Source organism: Pristiophorus japonicus, chromosome 16, assembly GCF_044704955.1.
Source record: "Pristiophorus japonicus isolate sPriJap1 chromosome 16, sPriJap1.hap1, whole genome shotgun sequence".
NCBI classification, from domain to species: Eukaryota; Metazoa; Chordata; class Chondrichthyes; family Pristiophoridae; genus Pristiophorus; species Pristiophorus japonicus.
This window is the reverse complement of record NC_091992.1, coordinates 121893802-121915095: the sequence shown is the minus strand read 5'-3', so window position 1 is coordinate 121915095 and position 21294 is coordinate 121893802. Positions and strand designations below refer to the sequence as shown.

General features: G+C 46.9%; 1 protein-coding gene across 1 annotated transcript in view; it reads right to left on the bottom strand.

Annotated features, from left to right (window-relative positions):
- LOC139226779 (dynein axonemal heavy chain 17-like) overlaps window positions 1-21294 on the bottom strand; it is a 1002254-nt gene that overhangs the window by 504844 nt on the left and 476116 nt on the right. Inside the window, exons 25-26 of the mRNA XM_070857781.1 lie at window positions 14169-14321; window positions 5980-6228 (exon numbers count right to left, since the gene is read on the bottom strand). Of these exons, the coding sequence (XP_070713882.1) occupies window positions 5980-6228; window positions 14169-14321 (402 nt within the window). The remainder of the gene's footprint in view (window positions 1-5979; window positions 6229-14168; window positions 14322-21294) is intronic.

Here is a 21294-nt window from a genome sequence, read left to right as displayed (position 1 = left end):
TCCTCGCACTACCATTTCATTCTTGATTTGCGTTCGAAATACTTTAGCCTCATGCCTAATCTTAGGTGTTTGTGACCTAATCCCACCATTCAGGAGGCGAGCCTGACATCCAGGACCTCATTGAGGTGGAGGACAGGCTGTCGCCCTCATGGGCACACCAGTTGGTGCGGTAGCGATCGGCAAAGCTGAGCCCTCTGTGTATGTGAATGGCCTTTGCGATTTCTGTGAGATCCTTTACTCTTGATATTAAATGCCTTACTTCTTTTTCATAGAAATGACCAATGCTACCTTCATCTGCCTGTGGTTACAGATGATGAACCAGAAGTACGGCAACCTGCCTATAAGCCCTCTAAATTGAACGACGGGGGAGATGAGGAGGAAGGTGACAGAAGTGTAGCGACAGAGCGGGACCCTCCATCAATTGCACCGGGTGGGAACACCACTTCGGTGGAAGAGCCAGCATTACTGGGATTTGAACAGCCTGAGGCTCCTGCCCCCAGTGGTCTGCAGCAATGTCCAGTGCGAGGGGGAGCTAGGGGGCCAACTCCCTGGAGGGTGAGTCAGCCCATGAGTCCTGCTCAGACATTCAGATGTGGACCTGGACTTGGAGGCTATGTTCAGAGAGTCCATGCAAATACACCGTGAGTTTATGGGTGCGTTGGAAAATGTCCCGCAGAGCATGGATGCACTTGCTCTGAGTCTGGGGGAGGCCACCTCAAGTATTTCCAGTGCCTCTCAACAGTCCAACGAGCCCATCCTTGCCGCTTACAAGGGAGATGAACTCAACGAGCGACAATAGAGTCCCAGAGGTGATGACCGTGCCATGGTTGATGTGGCAACAGCTATCACATCACAGGCCAATGCCATGCAAGGCTTTCATGATGTGATGCAGTCACTGGTTGCTGGCATTAACTCTCAGACTGCTGGGTTTCAGGCTCAGTCTGCTCTGAGTCAGTCTCAGAGCGATGCCATGCATAGTCTGACTGCTGCCATCCTCTCGGTGTTCCCCAGTCCAATGGGGAAGTGACGGTGCCGAAGAAGGTCAGTAATCTGTGCTCCCATATTGCTCCGGATGCCGAGGCTCCACCCCAGGGGAGTGGCAGTGGGCCGCTGGAAATGGAAGGTGCTGTCTTCGCTCAAGATGACAGCATTCCGGCTCCCACCACTGCCACTCTGCCTTTAGACATGCCGCAGTCTACACCTCAGCCATCCGAAACTGCTGAGGCGGTGGAGTCCGCAGCTGGGCCTTCCAGACTTAAAGGAGGAAATCCTGAGAGCCATGGGTGACACCCAGCGTAGTCCGTTCTCTAGGGTAGAGAGGACATTACAACTGGGAGGGGAAGAACCTCAGGCATCTGCGGACAGGCTCTGGGCCATCTACGAAAAGGCCACGGTGGGGTGCTCGACAGAGCACAGTTGCAGGGGGGGGGCCGAGAAATCACTGGCTCAGGACCCTTGCCACGAATAAGACTAAAAGCGGAGGCTTGGTTTGATTCCGAGGACCTCATGAATACAGAGGCCGGAGTGCTCCGTAACATGAGCCTGGCTTTTAAAACCGGCTCAGAGGAGGAAGTCAAACCAAGTTAAGGGCAAGGTACACGAATTGAAGGCCAGTAAGTGTAATGACTCAAGAGTCTGGTTACTGTAAACTCACTCAGGTGCAACCTGATCCATCTTTATTCCAGCCCGTTAGTGCCTATGTGACAAAGACATCCAGCTTATATACAGGTGACCAAGCACACATGCCACATGCGTACAGCCCGATGACCTCTGACCGCTGCGCCCTTTGGTGTCTGGTGACCCCCAAACATTAATACATAACAACATCCCCTTTTTAAAATCTTAACAACAGTCTTTTTACAAATTAAGACGGTCTGGGGCTTTCCTCTCAAGAGTTGATCGTCTCAGTTCAACTTTAGCTCTGGGCGAGCGTTCTGAGTCAGTAATGTCAGCAGAGTCCTCTGATGAGTGAACAATGGTTGGTTGGTCACTGACTGCATCTTCCTCACTCGGTTCCAGTTCATCCATGTGCCACAGTTTAACCTGGTCAAGGTGTTTCCTGCATGTTTGCCCATTCTTGAGCACGACAATAAACACTCTGTTACCTTCCTTGGCTGTAACAGCGTCGGCGATCCACTTTGGACCTTGACCATAATTCAGTACATAAACTGGATCGTTGACTGAGATGTCACGTGACACGGCAACACGATCATGATGCCATTGCTGACTTTGACTTCTGTTTTCAACACGATCATTCAAATCAGGATGAACAAGAGAAAGCCTGGTCTTGAGATTTCTCTTCATCAGTAGCTCAACAAGAGGAACCCCAGTAAGCGTATGAGGTCTTGACCTGTAACTGAGCAATATACATGACAATTGTCTCTGCAGTGAGCCCTAAGTTACACGTTTCATACTTTGCTTGATCATTTGAATAGCACGCTCTGCTTGACCATTAGAAGCAGGCTTGAACGGAGCTGATCAGACATGTCTGATGCCATGAATTTCATGAACTCCTGGAACTCAAGACTTGTGAAGCCAAGATCCATTGTCGCTCACAACAATGTCAGGCAAACCATGAGTAGCAAACATGATACGAAGGCTCTCAATGGTAGCTGTAGACGTGCTGGATTACATAATAACACACTCTATCCACTTTGAATATGCATCCACCACAACAAAAAATATCTTTCCTAGGAACGGGCCCGCAAAATCAATGTGGATCCTCGACCATGGTTTGGATGGCCACGACCAAAGACTCAGCGAAGATTCCACTGGTACTTTACTTAGCTGCATGCAAGTATTGCACTGATGCATGCATCATTCCAGATCAGAGTCAAATCCAGGCCACCATACATGAGACCCAGCAATGGACTTCATCATGACAATACCCAGGATGAAGTTCACATACAAATTTTTCTCGACCTTTCTGAGGCATGATTACACGATTACCCCACAGTAAACAGTCTGACTGAATGGACAGCTCTTCCTTGCGACGGTTGTAAGGTTTGGTCTCCTCACACATCTCCATAGGTATGGCAGACCAATCACCACTGAGTACACACCGTTTCACAACCAATAAAATAGGGTTATGGCTGGTCCAGATCCTAACTTGTTGAGCAGTGACAGGGGTTCCTTCAGTCTCAAAAGCATCCATTACTAACAGTAGATCTGCAGGTTGAGGCGTCTCCATCTCAATTGTGGATAAGGGCAGACAACTCAGGGCAGACAACTCAGTGCATTGGCACAATCTATGACGGATGACGTAATCATAGTCAGACAATGTCAGCGCCCACCTTTGAATGCGAGACGATGCATTGGTATTAATACCTTTTGTTTTCCGCAAACAATGAATGGCTTGTGATCCGTTTTTAGTTCAAAATGAAGACCAAACAGGTACTGGTGCATTTTTTTTTTACCCCATACACACAGGCCAAAGCTTCTTTCTCTACCATACTGTAAGCTCTTTCCGCTTTAGACAGACTTCTCAAAGCATACGCAACAGGTTGTAGCTTGTTGGAGTACGCAGCCAATCCCATATGATGAAGCATCATAGGTCAATACAAGAAGCTTACACTGATCATAATGAACAAGCAACTTGTTTGAACATAGCAGAGTCTTGACTTTCTCAAAGGCTCTATCTTGAGACACACCCCAGACCCAGTTGTCTCCTTTTCTTAATAACACATGCAGTGGCTCTAGTAAAGTGCTAAATCTGGGTAAGAAATTTCTAAAGTAGTTGAGTAGTCCAAGGAACGAACGCAGCTCCATCACATTCTGAGGCCTCGATACATTTTTGATGGCCTCGGTTTTCGAATCAGTGGGCCTGATGCCATCAGCAGCAATCTTCCTCCCGAGAAATTCGACTTCAGGTGCCATGAACACGCACTTTGAGCGTTTCAGCCTGAGTCCCACTTTGTCCAGACGCTGCAGGACTTCAAGATTGTTCAGATGTTCAGCAGTGTCGCAACCTGTGACTAGAATGTCATCTTGAAACACGACAGTTCTAGGAACGGACTTCAGTAAACTCTCCATATTCCTCTGAAATATGGCTGCAGCCGAACAAATCCCAAAAGGACACCTGTTGTAGACGAACAGTCCTTTATGGGTGTTGATGCAGGTGACTTTCTTCGAAGTGTCGACAAGCTCCTGGGTCATATAGGCCAACGTCAGATCCAGTTTCGTGAACGACTTTCCACCAGCTAGCATAGCGAACAGGTCATCAGCACTCGGTAACAGATACTGATCCTGTTTTAAAAATAGGTTAATCGTAACCTTGTAGTCTCCACAAATCCTGACAGTGCCATCACTCTTCAACACAGGAACAATGGGACTAGCCCACTAGTTAAACTCGACCGGTGATATGATCCCTTCACGCTAGAGTCTGTCCAGCTCAATTTCAACCTTCTCCCTCATCATGTACGTAACAGACCGAGCTTTGTGATAGACAGGCATTGCATTGGAGTCCAGGTGAATCTGCACCTTGGCTCCCATAAAATTACCAATGCCCGGTTCAAACAAAGAGGGAAACTTTTTCAATACTTGAGCACACGAAGTATCATCCACCAAGAACAACATCTCGATATCATTTCAGTTCAGCTTGATTTTCTCAAGCCAATTCCTGCTGAACAGCGTTGGACCATTACCTGGGACGATCCATAATGGTAGCTCGTGAGCCACACCATCATAAGACACCTCGATTGCTGCATTGCCGAGCACTGCTATGAGTTCCTTAATGTAAGTACGCAACCTGGCATTGACTGGACTCAGCTTCGGTTTCACAGCCTTAGTGTCCCACAGCTTGTCGAATGTCCTTTGACTCATTATCAACTCACTCGCACTCGTGTCCAGCTCCATTGATACAGGCACGCCATTCAGCTTCACAATAACGACTATCGGCTGGCTCTTGCTCAGGAACGAATACAGTCCATGCACTTCCTCCTCAGGTTGCGTATCCGGGCCATCACTGAACTGGTTCTCATCAACCATGTGGTGAGCCGCACCATGCTTGCTCCGTTGTGGACACATTTTGTGAAGATGCCCCACTTTCGAACATCCATTGCATGAGTATTGTCTAAACCGACACCAACAGGGTGAAATCTGGATCGAACCAGTTGGCAGGCTCTGAGCCAGCGGCAGGTTTTGCGTAAGCAGCTCTGCCCGATAGGCTCCGTGCATATGTGCGTGTTTAATAAACTTATTCCAAATTGTTTTAAAAAAATTGGTCTTGCTGTCAATTTAATGCCAGAGAGAGAAAATGTTACCACTGCTTAAAGCCCATCACTTTTGGTCACCCTTCTTAATGCCTCTCCTTCTTTGGTCTAACATCCATTTTTGTCTGATTGTACCTCTGTGAAAGACCTTGGGATGTTTTTCAACATTTAAGATGTTATATAAATGCCAACTGTTGTTAGATAATAAAGAAAACAAGAAGGATTAGGATAGAAAGTGGTTAGCATGTTACAAGACTATCAGACAATAAGCTTTTTGCTGTATCTTGTCCAGGTGTGTGACAAAGGTGCGAGAAAAGTTTACTCAGGGAGCAATATTCAAGCCTAAATCTGTCCGAAAAAAAGATTATTTAAATTTTGAGGTCCCCTCCTCACACAATGCAAGGCCTTGTTCTGTGAGTACTGGCTTGATTTTGGCTGTATAAACAAAACTTTGGAGCCCACTCTGCTACACCTGGGTTCAACAGGCATCTCTGAAAGTTTAGTATTCAAATCAAGCAAATGGGAGAAAAACCTTCCTCCTATATGAGGGGAGGATGTGTCTTCTGCAACCAAGCCTGGATAGCAAAAAATTAAGGGCATATAAGGGTGCAGGACTGCCAGAATGCGTTCTCGAGGAACTTTCCACACCCAACTGCCCCAAATCAACCCAAAAGTGGAAAGCAGGGCATGTAGAAAATCTAGGTCACATTGTTAACTTTATGTATTTACATTTAAATTTACAAAATATGCCGTATTAATTCTTTGGTACCTTAGTTGCCTGCATGAGTTGTTGCCAGTGACGTTCCCTTATAGCTGGATTCTGCAGCTCAGTTACAGCTTTCAGCGAAGTCATTGTGTTCTTTATTAAGTCGTCTAAACCAGAATAAGCATCCCATGCCCTTATCTCCTTATCCATTTTTCTTATGTCTTTAACAAATTTCTTACAATCTGCATCCATATTGTCCACACTAATGTTTTTCCACTTGGTGGTCTTCCAATCATCAATAGTTAAGCTAACCTGCAAATTGGAAATAATTTGTTGCACTTTTCAGAAAAACAGTTATACTATTCACTATATCATTAAGTTGCAAGTAATAGATTAAAAATTGTAGATTACTTATCATATGGGATTCTCTTCAAAGAATCATAGAATTATACAGCATAGAAGGAGGCTATTAGGTCCATCGTGCCTATTTAAATGGAGAGAAACTACAAAATGCTACAGTACAGAAGGACCTGGGGGTCCTTGTGTATGAAACACAAAAAGTTAGTATGCAGGTACAGCAAGTAATCAGGAAGGCAAATGGAATGTTGGCCTTTATTGCAAGGGCGATAGAGTATAAAAGCAGAGAAGTCCTGCTACAACTGCACAGGGTATTGGTGAGGCTACACCGAGAGTTCTTTGTTCAGTTTTGATCTCCTTATTTAAGGAAGGATATACTTGCACTGGAGGTAGTTTGGAGAAGGTTCACTAGGTTGATTCCAGAGATGAGGGGGTTGACTTATGAGGAAAGGTTGAGTAGGTTGGGCCTATACTCATTGGAGTTTAGAAGAATGAGAGGTCATCTTAATGAAACATATAAGATACTGAGGGGGCTCGACAAGATAGATGCAGAGAGGATGTTTCTACTCATGGGGGAATCCAGAACTAGGGGGCACAGTTTAAGAATAAGGAGTTACTCATTTAGAATTGATATGAGGTGGAATTTCTTCTCTGAGAGTCGTAAATCTGTGGAATTCTCTGCCCCAAAGAGCTGTGGAGTCGCGGTCATTGAACATATTTAAGGTGGAGATAGACAATTTTTGAATGATAAGTGAGTGAGGGGGTTATGGGGAGCAGGCAGGAAAGTGGAGCCCAAGATCACATCAGCCATGATCTTATTAAATGGCGGAGCAGGCTCGAGGGTCAAATGGCCTACTCCTGCTCCAAATTCTTATGTTCTTATGTCACCTCTAGCTTCACCTTAAATCTGCGTCTTCTGGTTACCGACCCTTCTGCCACTGGAAACAGTTTCTCCTTATTTGCTCTATCAAAGCCATTCATGATTTGAACACCTCTATCAAATCTCTTAACATTCTATACTCTAAGGAATACACTCCAACTTCTGCAGTCTCTTCACATAACTGAAGTCCCTCATCCCTGGTCCCTCAATTATCCCAGCCCATTAACAGTCATGTAATCTCCCGGGGGAGACAGAAAATAAAAATAAAAATGAAATCTCAGAAACATTTCAGTCTAATTGGTGCTGTACCTGATAATTAATCAACAGGTAATGAATCATCAACAATCACAACATGAAAAAAAATACAAGTTATAAAACATTTAAGAAGGTTTTTAAAAAGTTATAAAATGCAATGAACCATAACCCTTACCTGATCAGAGAGACTAAATGCAGGGGTTTATATGTGGAGATTGATCTTCACTCACAAAATGATAAAACTCGATCTACATTAAGTAATTTATCATTCTTCTTCATTGGATCAATCTCCACATCCAAGAAGAAGATATAACTGTAGTTTAAAATACAGGAAACATTTATCTAAGGACTTGTAACTTCAGGCCAATAGATAGTTCCAAGTTCTAGTGCACCAGTTTCTAGAATTAGATGGCCTCCTGATTTTCTTGCAGACAGTGTAGATTACTATTGTTATTCTTTGTTTTCTATCAGCTGGAATGATTTTCAGGGTTCAGAAGAACAATACAATGGCTTCACAACCATTGACTTTCATCTCAACATGGAAAATCAGTAAACATTATAGCAGAAATCATAAACATCATAGCAGAAACCAGCATCTAGTCCCCAGCTGACTAGCCAACAGGCATAGCATAACAAAGGCACACTGCTATTATGGTGGGAGAATGCCAAGGATTTTCCTGTCCCAGACAATCCTGGTGCAGGTCAAATTCTTGGCAGGGACTTGCAATCCTTGATCAGAAATAGATGCAAAGCTGCAGGCCTTAGATCCAAGCCTGAGGATTCTTGGGGGAGGGCCAGGAGGGGCGGGGGGTGGGGAGGCGTGGAAGGATCTGGACATCTGCTTTTCTCCTAGGCTTTCCCCAGGACCTCCCGTAAACCCTCTAAAAAGAAAAAAAGATTTGCAATTATATAGCGCCTTTCACAACCTCAGGATGTCCCAAAGCACTTCGTAGGCAAGGAAGTAGTGCTGTAGGAAACACATTTCTGCACAGCAAGGTCCCACAAACAACAATGAGATAATGACCAGAAAATATGTTTTTTAATGATGCTGATTAAAGAATAAATATTAGTCAAGGCACCGGGGAGAACACCCCTGGTCTTCTTCGAAATAATATCATTAGATTTTTTACATCCACCTGAAAGGGCAGACGGGGCCCTCAGTTTAATGTCTCATCTGAAAGACAGCAACTTCGACAATGCAGCACTCCTTCAGTACTGTCCTGTACTGTCAGTCTGGATGTTTCTGCTCACTTCTATGGAGTGGGACTTGAACCTTCTGACTCAGAAGCAAGAGTGCTATTAACTGAGCCATGGCTATCACTCTAAGGAGAGGTGCAAGATATAATGCCAGGTTTTAATGAGGGACCCTATTGGGGTGCACCATGGCGAGATACAGAGGAAACTGAAGCAGAAAAACAGGATCAATCCTTTTCCCCACAATAATGCTCCTAAACTTAGGACATAACTACTTCAAGTGTAGATCTAGTTATGTGACTTTGGGGCAGCCCAAGAAATCTCAGGCCAGAGTTATGGGGGTTAGAGACCTGACACAATGGCCTCGATATTAACCCTCCCCACAATGGGCAGGAGAGGGTCGGAGGCAGGCGGATGGTTAAAAAGTAAAATACGCACAACGGCCCCCCTCCTCCTTTTCTACAGCTGTAGATCTCGGGGGGTCCTAGTGCGCGGGATGCTTAATTAACATATCAGGCAACTATAGTGTAATTAGGAGCATGACTTCAAACTCACTGCAGTTGGACAGGTTTCTTTTGGAACGGAAAACTCAGCGCAGTGAAAGGGAAGCGGGAGTTGCAGACTCCTCAAGGTAAGTGCCTCTTTCAGCATTCTTTGTGAGCCAGGAGAATCAGCAGTGTTCCCCACAGGCCTCACAAGGTAGCCTTCAGTCTTCCCCAGTCCTGATTGTGAGCATCTTCCACCCTTCCCAACCCCAATTACCGACTTTTACCCACAGTCCCGATTTAAAAAAAAATCTATTTGTTCACGGGATGTGGGTGTCACTGGTAATGACGGCACTTATTGCCCAACTCCAATTGCCCTTGAGAACGTGGTGGTGAGCCGCCTTCTTGAACTGCTGCAGTCCATGTATTGAAGGTACTCCCACAGTACTGCATTTGTTGTAGTGGTTTGCTGGGCCATTTCAGAGTCAACCACATTGCTGTGGGTCTGGAGTCACATATAGGCCAGACCGGGTAAGGACAGCAGATTCCCTTCCCCTAAAGGACATTAGGTGGGTTATTCAAACAATCCAGTAGTTTCATGGTCACAATTATTGATACAAGCCTTTTAATTCCAGATTTATTTAATTAACTGAATTTAAATTCCCCAGCTGCTGTGATGGGATTTGAACTCACATCTCTGGATCATTTGTCCAGCCCTCTGGATTACTAGTCCAGTAGCATAACCACTATGCTACCATACCCCTGTGTGCCAACCCTGCCCCGCCAGCTCCAATTGTCAACTTCTCCCCAGCCCCGTTTGCTGACCTGTCGTCAACCACGTTTGCGAACCATCCACAGCCCTCTTGATCACAGGTCTCCTTCCCCTCCCGAATGTCGTGGACCCCAAGGGTCCTGGCAGTAGCCTCTTGCTGCGGGTTTTTCCTCCTGCCTGCCGGCCAAGCTGTCCTTTGGCCTGCTGATGGGCGGGAGGCAGACCTATAAAGTGTTATGGCCTGCTGGTAAGATCGGTAGGATCCCCGCATCCCTGGCCTTGCCAGGTTCTTCGGCCGTTTTCGGATTCACCCACACCCTTTTCACTTCCCCGTAAATATCAGGGCCAATGAGTCTCTACCATCACTTCACTATTCTTAGCAACTGAGCATTGTCCAGGCGCAATGAAGAGGAAAATCTCTCCTCATGTCTTTGTAATAGATGATCATACACAAAGGGCTTTCCTTAGTTTGCATTTTTCACATCAACTACTGCTAGCCAATCACTTGCAAGAATTGATGGGAGAATCTGAAGCAGAGTGACAGATCAGAGATTTGTCTTTCAGATCATAAGAATCTCTACACTATATATTTTTTATTTGAAAATAATAGGGTAGAAATTCCTGTAGGACTGTTTTTGAGCCAAGAACTGACATGACGCTGGCACCACACAACTAATCACACAGGTGGAACAAGAACAGCAAATTGGCTAGAGGCACCCATTACAATTAACTAGGAGGGCTGCCAGTGCTAATACTGTTGTTAATTGCCCTAATTGGGGCCTTTAATATCTGGCTTTTCCTGATATTTAAAAGTAGCATGCACCTCTTAAAGGGGAGGTCCACTTTGGCTGCAGGCAACTCAGGAGATGGCAGAACAAGGAAATGGTTCAAGGGTCATCCACTTTCCTGAGCCTGCAATGGACGTCCTGTTGATGGAGGAGGTCTGCAGGAGGAGGGACATCCTCTTTCCACCAAGCGGCAAGAAGATATCCTGCCAAGCTGCTTGGCAGCAGTGGGCACAGGTGGCAGATGGCATCAGTGTCAGAAGCATCGCTTCAGGGATCTGACTCCAATATAGGAAGGATTTTAATAACCTGATTGAGATTGCGAAGGTAAGACACATCTCGTATCACTCGCTGCATAATCTTACACTACCTGAAGTCCCAGTTTTCATCACCCTTCCTTGCCCCAATTACCAGCACTCTCCTTCATTCACTTCAGTACACTTCACACCACCTGCTTCTGGTCCTAATGTCCCACTCTGCACTTCCTACTCTCCTCACCTCCTATTCTCTTCACTAGTAGTGCCTTCACCTCCTCACATCTCTGCCACCCTTCACATACAAGCACCAACATTCAACATTAATGTGCACATCCTCAAACCATCTCACAAGATGACCTTACTTTAACTAACACTCTTCTTTCTTGCAGGCAAAGCTAGCGAAGAATAATAGAGAGTAAGTGATGACAGGAGGCAGGAGAGCACCTATTCAGATTAACAACCCAAGTGAGGAGGAGGTAATACAGATTATAGGGATGGGTCACTTCAGGGTTGTTGTGAGTGGCCAGACTGGAGGATGTATGCTGCAAGGTCCTTGCCTATCTTTCAATCCCTTCTCACTGAAAGCTCACCCTCATGCACTATGCATGACAAAGTGCAGCTGCTTCCAGCAGCTACTCATCTGTTTCTGCTCATCCTTCACACTAAAAGCTAATCCTTGCCCCACTCTTCCCTTTCAGGTCAACAAAATGTAGAGCGCCTAGGAGATGAGGAAATGACAAAAAGCATCAGCCAAGGTGACACTGTATTACGTGACCTTACTTTAACAAACACCAACAACAACAACAACAACTTGTATTTAGATAGCGCCTTTAACACGTCCCGAGGCGCTTCACAGGAGTGTAATGAGACAGCAATTTGACACCGAGCCATGTAAGAAAGAATTAGGGCAGATGACCAAAAGATTGGTCAGATAGGTTTCAAGGAGCGTCTTAAAGGAGGAAAGAAAGTTAGAGAGGCGGAGATGTTTAGGGAGGGAGTTTCAGAGCTTAGGGTCTAGGCAACTGAAAGCACAGCCATCAATTGTTGAGCGATTATAATCAGGGATGCTCAAGAGGGCAGAATTTAAGCGCAGATATCTCTGGTGGAGGGCGGATTGTGAACTTGAAGGAGATTACAGAGATAGGGAGGCGCTTCTTAACTGGTAGCCAATGTAGGTCAGCAGGCACAGGGGTGATGGGTGATTGGGTCTTGGGACGAATTAGGACACAGGTAGTCTAGTTTTGGCTCAAACTTATGTAGAAATATAGAAAATAGGTGCAGGAGTAGGCCATTCGGCCCTTCGAGCCTGCACCACCATTCAATAAGATCATGGCTGATCATTCACCTCAGTACCCCTTTCCTGCTTTCTCTCCATACCCATTGATCCCTTTAGCCGTAAGGGCCATATATAACTCCTTCTTGAATATATCCAATGAACTGGCATCAACAACTCTCTGCGGCAGGGAATTCCACAGGTTAACAACCCTCTGAGCAAAGAAGTTTCTCCTCATCTCAGTCCTAAATGGCCTACCCCTTATCCTTAGACTATGTCCCCTGGTTCTGGACTTCCCCAACATCGGGAACATTCTTCCCACATCGAACCTGTCCAGTCCCGTCAGAATTTTATATGTTTCTATGAGATCCCCTCTCAGCCTTCTAAATTCCAGTGAATACAGGCCCAGTCGATCCAGTCTCTCCTCATATGTCAGTCCTGCAATCCCGGGAATCAGTCTGGTGAACCTTCGCTGCACTCACTCAATAGCAAGAACGTCCTTCCTCAGATTAGGAGACCAAAACTGAACACAATAAGGCCCTGTACAACTACAGTAAGACCTCCCTGCTCCTATACTCAAATCCCCTAGCTATGAAGACCAACATACCATTTGCCTTCTTCACCGCCTGCTGTACCTGCATGCCAACTTTCAATCACTGATGTACCATGCCACCCAAGTCTTGTTGCACCTCCCCTTTTCCTAATCTGCCACCATTCAGATAATATTCTGCCTTCATGTTTTTGCCATCAAAGTGGATAACCTCACATTTATCCACATTATACTGCATCTGCCATGCGTTTGCCCACTCACCTAACCTGTCCAAGTCACCCTGCAGCCTCTTAGCGTCCTCCTCACAGCTCACACCGCCACCCAGCTTAGTGTCATCTGTAAACGTGGCGATATTACACTCAATTCCCTCATCTAAATCATTAATGTATATTGTAAAGAGCACTGAGCCCTGCGGCACCCCACTAGTCACTGCCTGCCATTCTGAAAAGGACCTGTTTACTCCGACTCTCTGCTTCCTGTCTGCCAACCAGTTCTCTATCCACATCAGTACATTACCCCCAATACCATGTGCTTTAATTTTGCACACCAATCTCTTCTGTGGGACCTTGTCAATAGCCTTTTGAAAGTCCAAATACACCACATCCACTGGTTCTCCCTTGTCCACTCTACCAGTTACATCCTCAAAAAATTCTAGATGATTTGTCAAACAGAATTTCCCTTTCATAACTCCATGTTGACTTGAACCAATCCCATTACTGCTTTCCAAATGTGCTGTTATTTTATCTTTAATTCTTGATTCCAACATTTTCTCCACTACTGATATCAGTCTAACGGGTCTATAATTACCCATTTTCTCTCTCCCTCCTTTCTTAAAAAGTGGTGTTATATTAGATACACTCCAGTCCATAGGAACTGATCCAGAGTCGATAGACTGTTGGAGAATGATCACCAATGCATACACTATTTCTAGGGCTACTTCCTTAAGTACTCTGGGATGCAGACTATCAGGCCCCAGGCATTTATTGGCCTTCAATCCCATCAATTTCCTGAACACAATTTCCCGCCGAATAAGGATTTCCTTCGGTTCCTCCTTCTCACTAAACCCTCGGTGCCCTAATATTTCCAGAAGATTATTTGTGTCTTCCTTTGTGAAGACAGAATCAAAGTATTTGTTTAACTGGTCCGCCATTTCTTTGTTCCCCATTATAAATTCACCTGAATCTGACTGCAAGGGACCTATGTTCACAAGAAGTGGGTCGCATGCACCAGCGGAGATTGATACTACGCGTATGTTTGGCACTTGCCCTGACCATCGCTTGCCCATAAACTGCTCAGTTAAAATCCCTCCCCCAAGTATCTACTTTTAAAATATGCAAGTACCTCTACCTGATTCTGAAGAAATCATAAATAATAATGATCAATTCATGCTATTATATCATGATGAAAATTGTAAACCTGAAAACAAATGATGTGCAAAACTTACAAGAATAGCCATATCCCACAGTTCTTTCAACAATACTACTTCTTTGCGGCAGGCTTTTAACTGTTTGCAATCAGGAACCGAAACTTCAAACAGAGCAGCTGACTGTGACAGTGCTTGCAATTCAACTTCCATGGCAACAATTTTCTTTTCAGCCTATAAATGAATTAGGAAAGATATTTTAATATTTGGAAAGGCAACAACAATTTGCATTTCTATGGTATTTCTCACTTGAACAGAATCTCAAAGTGCTTAATAGGACAGTAAACAAAGAGTAGACACCAACTAGGTATGGTAAGAGAAAGAAGTATGGTGCAGGGGCAAAAACACAGTAGAAGAAAATGGCCTAAGGGAACTTTTAAAAGTCAAGAAGGACAAGGAGGTGCTGGAAAAGATAGTTGCAGTGGTTGGGTACATAGTGGCTGAAGGAGCGATCATGAATCGTTGATCAGAGAACAGAGTGGATGATGCAACTCGGCCTACTGCAGAGGTCCCCACCATCACAGAAATCAGTCTTCAGCAAATTTGATTAATTCCATATGAGACCAAGAAACGGCAATGCTGTCTCCAAGGAGCGCATTGGAGACAGCAAAAGCATGGGTTAGACTTTCCACTTAGATCGCTAGGGCCCAAAAAATGGGCGATGTTCCAGCCTTAGCGATGTTTCAGCCTTCAGGATCACTGGAACATCGGCCATTTTTGGGATCGTGACTTTCGGCTTTTTGGGGGGGGGCAATAGCCCAGCGATGTGAAATGGGCCCTAGCGATGCGAAACAGGCCTCAACAATGTGGAAGGCAAGGCTTCCCTAGCAATGGCCTTCTGTGCATGTGTTTGTTTTTTTTTGGCAAACAGGTTTTCCTGCGATTTGGGAGGTCAGGGGTGATCCACGCATGCGCCGGAAACAAAGAGAGAGGGAGAGAGAGATTAGTATCACTTTAAATAATGTCTGCTTCAGAACATAATCTTCAAGATGTGGCGGGGGGGGGGGGAGGTGGAGGACCAAACCCTTCTCAGATGAGGCAAACGAGGCCCTAGTCGTGGACGTGCACTCCCAGTGGGCCCAATTAACCCGGGGTGGGCGTGGGAAACCTCCACCCTGGGCCTACCGTAAAATATGGGGCGAGATCGCCAATGTCGTCTCATCTGCGTCCCACAAGGCCAGGGATCTGACCAGTGCCAGTGATTGCTTCGGCAAAAGTTTAGATTTTAAATTGTAATGATGCAAATTGTAATTATAAATCTCCAGGATTGAAATTAAGCTTGTTATTCTTGCATATGTTCCCTGCTAAGATCTGGACAGGGCTCGGAACCTGCGCCCTTTTTAAGTCTCACTGTGTCAGTCTCTTCAGCTGCTGTCACTTTTACACAGTGATTCTGATGATTCCGGCCCAAAAAAGTGGACGGGCGGTATTATTTTTTCCGGGCGTTACGCACATGGGAAAATTAACGCTCAATGATAAGTGTCTGAAAAATGCCCATCAGTTTCCATTTTGTGGCTAAACGGGCGATACCTGGGCGTTATATGTTCCTCCAACTCTGAGCTGAGTTCATTAACGTACTTAACTGATACTTTAGTGTTATTTGAGAGGATCAAAAGCAGGCACTTATAATTTTATCACCTTTTGGTTGGATTTCCTGTACACTTGGACTCAACAGGTAGGTGGAGTTGGGATCAGTGACTCTCTATTGCTTTGGCAAGTTGACAGCTGCAGAAGTGGTACAAAAGCTACCATTTCACAGCTGTTCACTTTCCAATGTCAGATCTGAAACCTTCAGAATTTTGGAAGAGACTTTTGAGCTGTATGGACTTTGGAAGTGTTTGCAGTGAACTCTCTATTCACTGTCATCTGCTTGGAGCAACCTCTCTCACCACTGACAGGGCAATCTGTTATCTCAACCTCATTTGCTATTTATTCCAGCAGCATCGGTGCCCTTGAAAAAATCTCATCTTGGTCCTCAAAATCCCACCACGATCAGCCCCAACACCAACCTTCTCCACAATCACCTGATACTGCACAGTACACAGGGCATCAGCACCCGACCACATTGCTGCCCAGGAGGCGAGTCATGGCCTCACCATGGCCACATTTACTTCACTTCACATTGTACACTCTGACTGCCACATGATGCACCAGGTTGGCACCACCTGACACCAGCTCCATAAAGCATCCCGGTAATGTCCAACCCATTCCTTTCACACTCATCACCATTGTGAGGGGTACCCTTATACCTCATCATTCACTGCAACTCACTAAGCCACTTCCAAAGGTGCCTACAAATCTGTCTAAGAATGCAAAGTCCTGAAAATAAAGATTTCAATGTTTGACAACGTATCAACATTAACTATACATGAACATTGGCTAAAGAACTCAAATGTGTTAGTTGGTATGATTGGACAAGGATGAGGGTAAGTGTGAGAGGTGGCTAGTGAAATGGGGAACTGATAATGTAGATAGATAGAGAGAGGGATGGGTGGAGGTGAAAGATAAGTTGGTGTGAGTAAGGATGTGAAGGGGTAGAGTAGGGAAGGCAGAGTGATGAGGATGTAATGAATGGCACAGCAGGATGACATTGAATGTGGCTTTGCAGTAACGTTTTGTGATCTATTGAGATCATTGAAAGGTTTGCGCCACTGCAGCCAGCTCTTCCAGATGACATCTCTGCTTGTGCCCTCATTTGCAATGTGCTACCCGACTGCGTTGGTCTCCTGGAGAGGTGATTTCTGTTCACTGGAATGGAAGAGAACCTCCCTGCATGCTGTGACTCCCTCCATAGGCATCCAGAGGGAGTCATGGGGGAGCCTGGGTGCAGCCGTGCACCTTTGTGCCGTGTTTGCAGTAGTTCAATGCTGTAAAAGATTGTCGGATGAACTGTCAAAAAAAAGTTGGACATGATCCCTTTATGGAAACCGGCTGATGACGCGTCATCAGATAATGTCATCAGACCCGCTTCCAGTTAATTGGCCAGGAAACCCGCAGGCCGGCTTAACAAGCCCCTGACACGGAAGATTGAAGGTAAAGGGCAGACTGCACTTCGGAGTGGGTTTCCCATGTTGCACCAATGCCACCTGCATTAAACTCGCCTCTGTTGGCCAAATCCCGGCCACTTAGGCTATCTATATCTCTTTGCAGACTTATTGGGCTCCTGTGCATCTGCCGTTAGTGCCTCTGGGGGCGCTAACGGGACGCAAATGTGTTTTCGCCTGGGCATGGCGAGAACAGCGGCCCCCACGAAATTGGCCGGGGGTTTTGCAGAGGCGCTACCAGGTAGCTCCCCGCTCTTACCAGTAGCGCCCTGCTCGGCTGCGCCCAACGATGATGACGCCACCGCCGTGCGCAGTGCCGCGATACCACCCCACAACATAAATTTGCCCATGCCCCCTCAGTTACCACCTGCCGCTGACAACGACAGCTTCAGCTGTCAACTTGCAGCCGGAAGTCGACTGGAGAAGCGTTATTTAAAGGTGCCATCTTTTGAAACAACTTTTCTCACCCAAAACTCTTTGCAGCTTGCTGACACATAGCAGAATGGCTGCTGAATATATTTCAGCGATTTTCACTACAAGGACTGTTCTGCCTCTTAAACATTGCTTTGATTCATTCAGGGCAGACTTAAATCGACAACATTTATATCATTTCATGGGGGCTCTGTTGGCACGCGACCTCCTGCTCCGACGTCACCATTGGATGCTTCTTAGGAGGAGACAAAGATGGAGACAGAGGCAGAGAGAAATACAGGGTGAAAGGCAAAGAAAAATACAGGGAGAAAGGCAAGGAGAAAGATAAAGAAAAAGACAGAGAGCAAAGCAGCAAAATGTGAATAGAGGGAGAAGGCCCACAGGGTTGGCAAAAAGAGACCCACCCCCCCCCCCTGCATGGTATTCCGGCAGCAGTTCTCCTACATTAATTTCACTGAGGAACAGTGTGTTTGAAGTCTGCGCTTGAGCAAGGACGTGGTCACAGAGCTCTGCCATCCCCTGCAACCAGATCTCATCCTCAAACTAGAGGCAGTCAAGGTCACCATTGCGCTCAATTTCTATGCCAATGGATCCTTCTTGTGTGCAACAGGAGACATCTCCAACACCTCCCAGTTTGTCATCCATTGCTCCATCCGCGAGGTCACAGATGCTTTGTACAGAAGGAGAAGGGACTACATCTCCTTCCCCATGACCAGAGAGAAGCAGCACGAGCGTGCATTTGGCTTCGGCAGGATAGCGGGCTTCCCCATTGGACATCAGCATAGGCAGTCCCTTGAAATGAGGATGACTTGCTTCCAAGCGAAAAAAAAAGATGATTTCACAGATGTTTTGAATGAAGAACCCGAACTACATCCTCAAAGGTGGAAGATGCCTTTGCGTGGATTTTTTTAACGTGTGGTGGCCGTTGCACCCCAGCCACCAAATGGGCTTGACAGAGCTAGGTCTTGGTCCAGTGGCAAGGATTACCCAAGACAAGTGGAGACCTGCTCTGCTGCACGGACCTAGTGCGCACGCATATCGCAGTGTGTGCTGGCCCGTGCTGCCCCTGGGCCCCTGGCCCCGAACTCACGCCTCCCCGATCACGTCCCTCCAGTCTCTCACAGCTCCTTCTCTCTGACCTCGCCGCTCCTGCTGCATCTGCCCACGCTCCAATCACCGACCTGGACCTTTCTGACATCACTCTTCACTGCTGTTACCCTCCTGCACCAACTCGCGTTGTACCTTGTAGTGGCATGCCGCCACGCTGCTCCTTGGGCTGCAAGCTGCTCCTTTTATGGCCCCGACCTGCGAGCGTGGTGGCCCCGACCTGCAAGAAACCATGGTGCAGGGCGCCATTGACTGCACCCACATCGCTTTGCGGGCACCGCATCGGCTACCATTCACTAAATGTGCAGAAGGTGTGCGACCACACCCGAAGAGTCCTCACCGTCAATGCCCGCTATCCTGGCAGCAACCAAAATACTTTCATCCTGCACCAGACCGGTGTGCCAGTTCTGTTCCAGCCACCACATCAAGCTCGCACTGGCTGCTCAGAGACAAGGGCTATTCGCTCTCCATCTGTCTGATGACTTCCCTCCGCAGCCCCACCACTTCTGCCCAGCTCTCATACAATGAGAGTCATACTGCTACTAGGAACATCATTGAGCAGACCATCGGAGCACTCAAGCAACATTTCCGCTGCTGTGACCCCTCTGGAGTCCTCTAGTACTCGCTTGAGGGGTGTCCCTATTCGTCTTTGTCTGCTGTACGCTACACAACCTGGCCACCATGAGGGCCCAGCCATTGCCACCAGGCATAGCCGCACCACCTCAGGAGGAGGAGGACCAGAAGGAGGAGTAGGAGTAAGAGGAGGATGAGGAGGAGCAGGAACAGCAACACCAACGATGGAGGAGGCAACAACGCAATCACGATTCTGCAAGGGAGGTTTGCGACCGTCTTATTGGAGTTCGATTCCAGTGATTTCCATCCCAGTTCCTCGTTCCTCAGGATGTCCCCATCACCACATCAACAACGTTCCAATAAAAAATGTTATAACAATTAACTATCATTATGTATTTAAGAATCACCCGTGTGCATTTTCTTATAGCCCCTCTTGGCTTTAACTATTCTGGTGCTCCTCTGCAGTGTGTCCCCTGTGGCTGCAGCACCGCTGGTGGAAGACTGCTGTGTGTCAGGGCCAGAGACTACATATGGCCTTGCAAGATGCCCTCAATCAGCTCTGTGGCTGGAAGGTTTGGCTGTCGACCTTAGGATGGGGGATGGCCATCTGGGCTGGCTGGGTGACAGGCAGCGACAAGTCCAATGGCGGAGTGGCAGTGATGGAATCTGGAATGTTATCATCCTGAGAGAGGACATCAGGTTCTTGCTCCACTAACCCAATGCCACTCCGCCGGGGCAGCATCTCAGCTGGAGCACAGATTGGTGGGCTGCTGCGACACTATGTGATCCCCGGTGAACTGTGATGAATCCAGCGGCGATGGCAGCAGTCAGAGCATGCGTGGTATCCAGCTGAGACTGTGTGAGTACATTCTGAGACTCGATGCCGTCAATCATTGTCTGCGTTGCTTCTGCCTGTGCTGCAATGGAAGCTGCCACATCACCCATGACACACGTCATGTAGTCTGGATCCGCATGGTCTCTCTGGGAGTCCACCATCGTCTGCAGACTAGCAATGATGGGCTCCATGGTGTGCGTAGAGCTCTGTGCAATGCTGGAGGCGGACTCCTCCATGCTCGTTACCACTGCTGAGAGGCTCTCGGGCACCCTTGCCATTACACCAATCACGAGAGTGCATTGCCATCACCCTGTGTGAATGCCTCACTATTAAAGTCCTGATCGGAGTCCTGTGCAACAGAACTCACGCGGGAACTTGCTCTCCAGGAAGATGGCTCCCGAGGATTCCTTTTCACTTGACTGTGCTGCAGCCCGCTAGGCCCCATGCAGTCCCCTCTACTAAACTAGCCTCTAACAAATGTGTAGTGCCAGTCTCTGAGCTGGTGCCTGCAGAAGAGAGATGCAGTGACGCAGTGCTTGGCTCCTCCTCCTCCCCCTCCTCCTCTTCCTCTCCCTTATGACTGTGTTGGCTGGGGGGGGGCGGCGGCCTCAGGAACAGGCTGTGTCATGTATCCTACATGGTTACTGCTTGTACCATTACAAGGTGTGTCATCAGAGGGCACTGCAGTGGGAGACTTGTAGGTTACCTGTACAGGTGTGCCTGGCCTAGTATAAAAGGCAGGCCACCATGTGTGATCCTCACTCTGGAGTTACACTAAATGGATTAAGGTCACTACAGTTCAAGTACAACACATTGTCTCATGGAGTCATTATTAGAGCATCTGAAGACATAACAATTGGCGATTGAGATTACGGACCTTCACGCGAAAATGGCTAACTTTGGTACGTTGCAGCAGTACGCCGATGGTGATGATTGGGAAGCCTTTGTGGAGAGGCTCAACCATTTCTTCACAGCAAACGACCTGGCAGGTGACAATCTGGCACACTGGCTGATAAGTGCAGAGCTATCCTGCTAACCAGTTGTGGGCCCACCGTCTATGGCTTCGTCAGGGACTTGCTGGCACCAGCGAAGACAACGGCCAAGACATACGAGGAGCTTGTAACGCTAATCCAAGAACAACTCAAGCCCAAAGAGA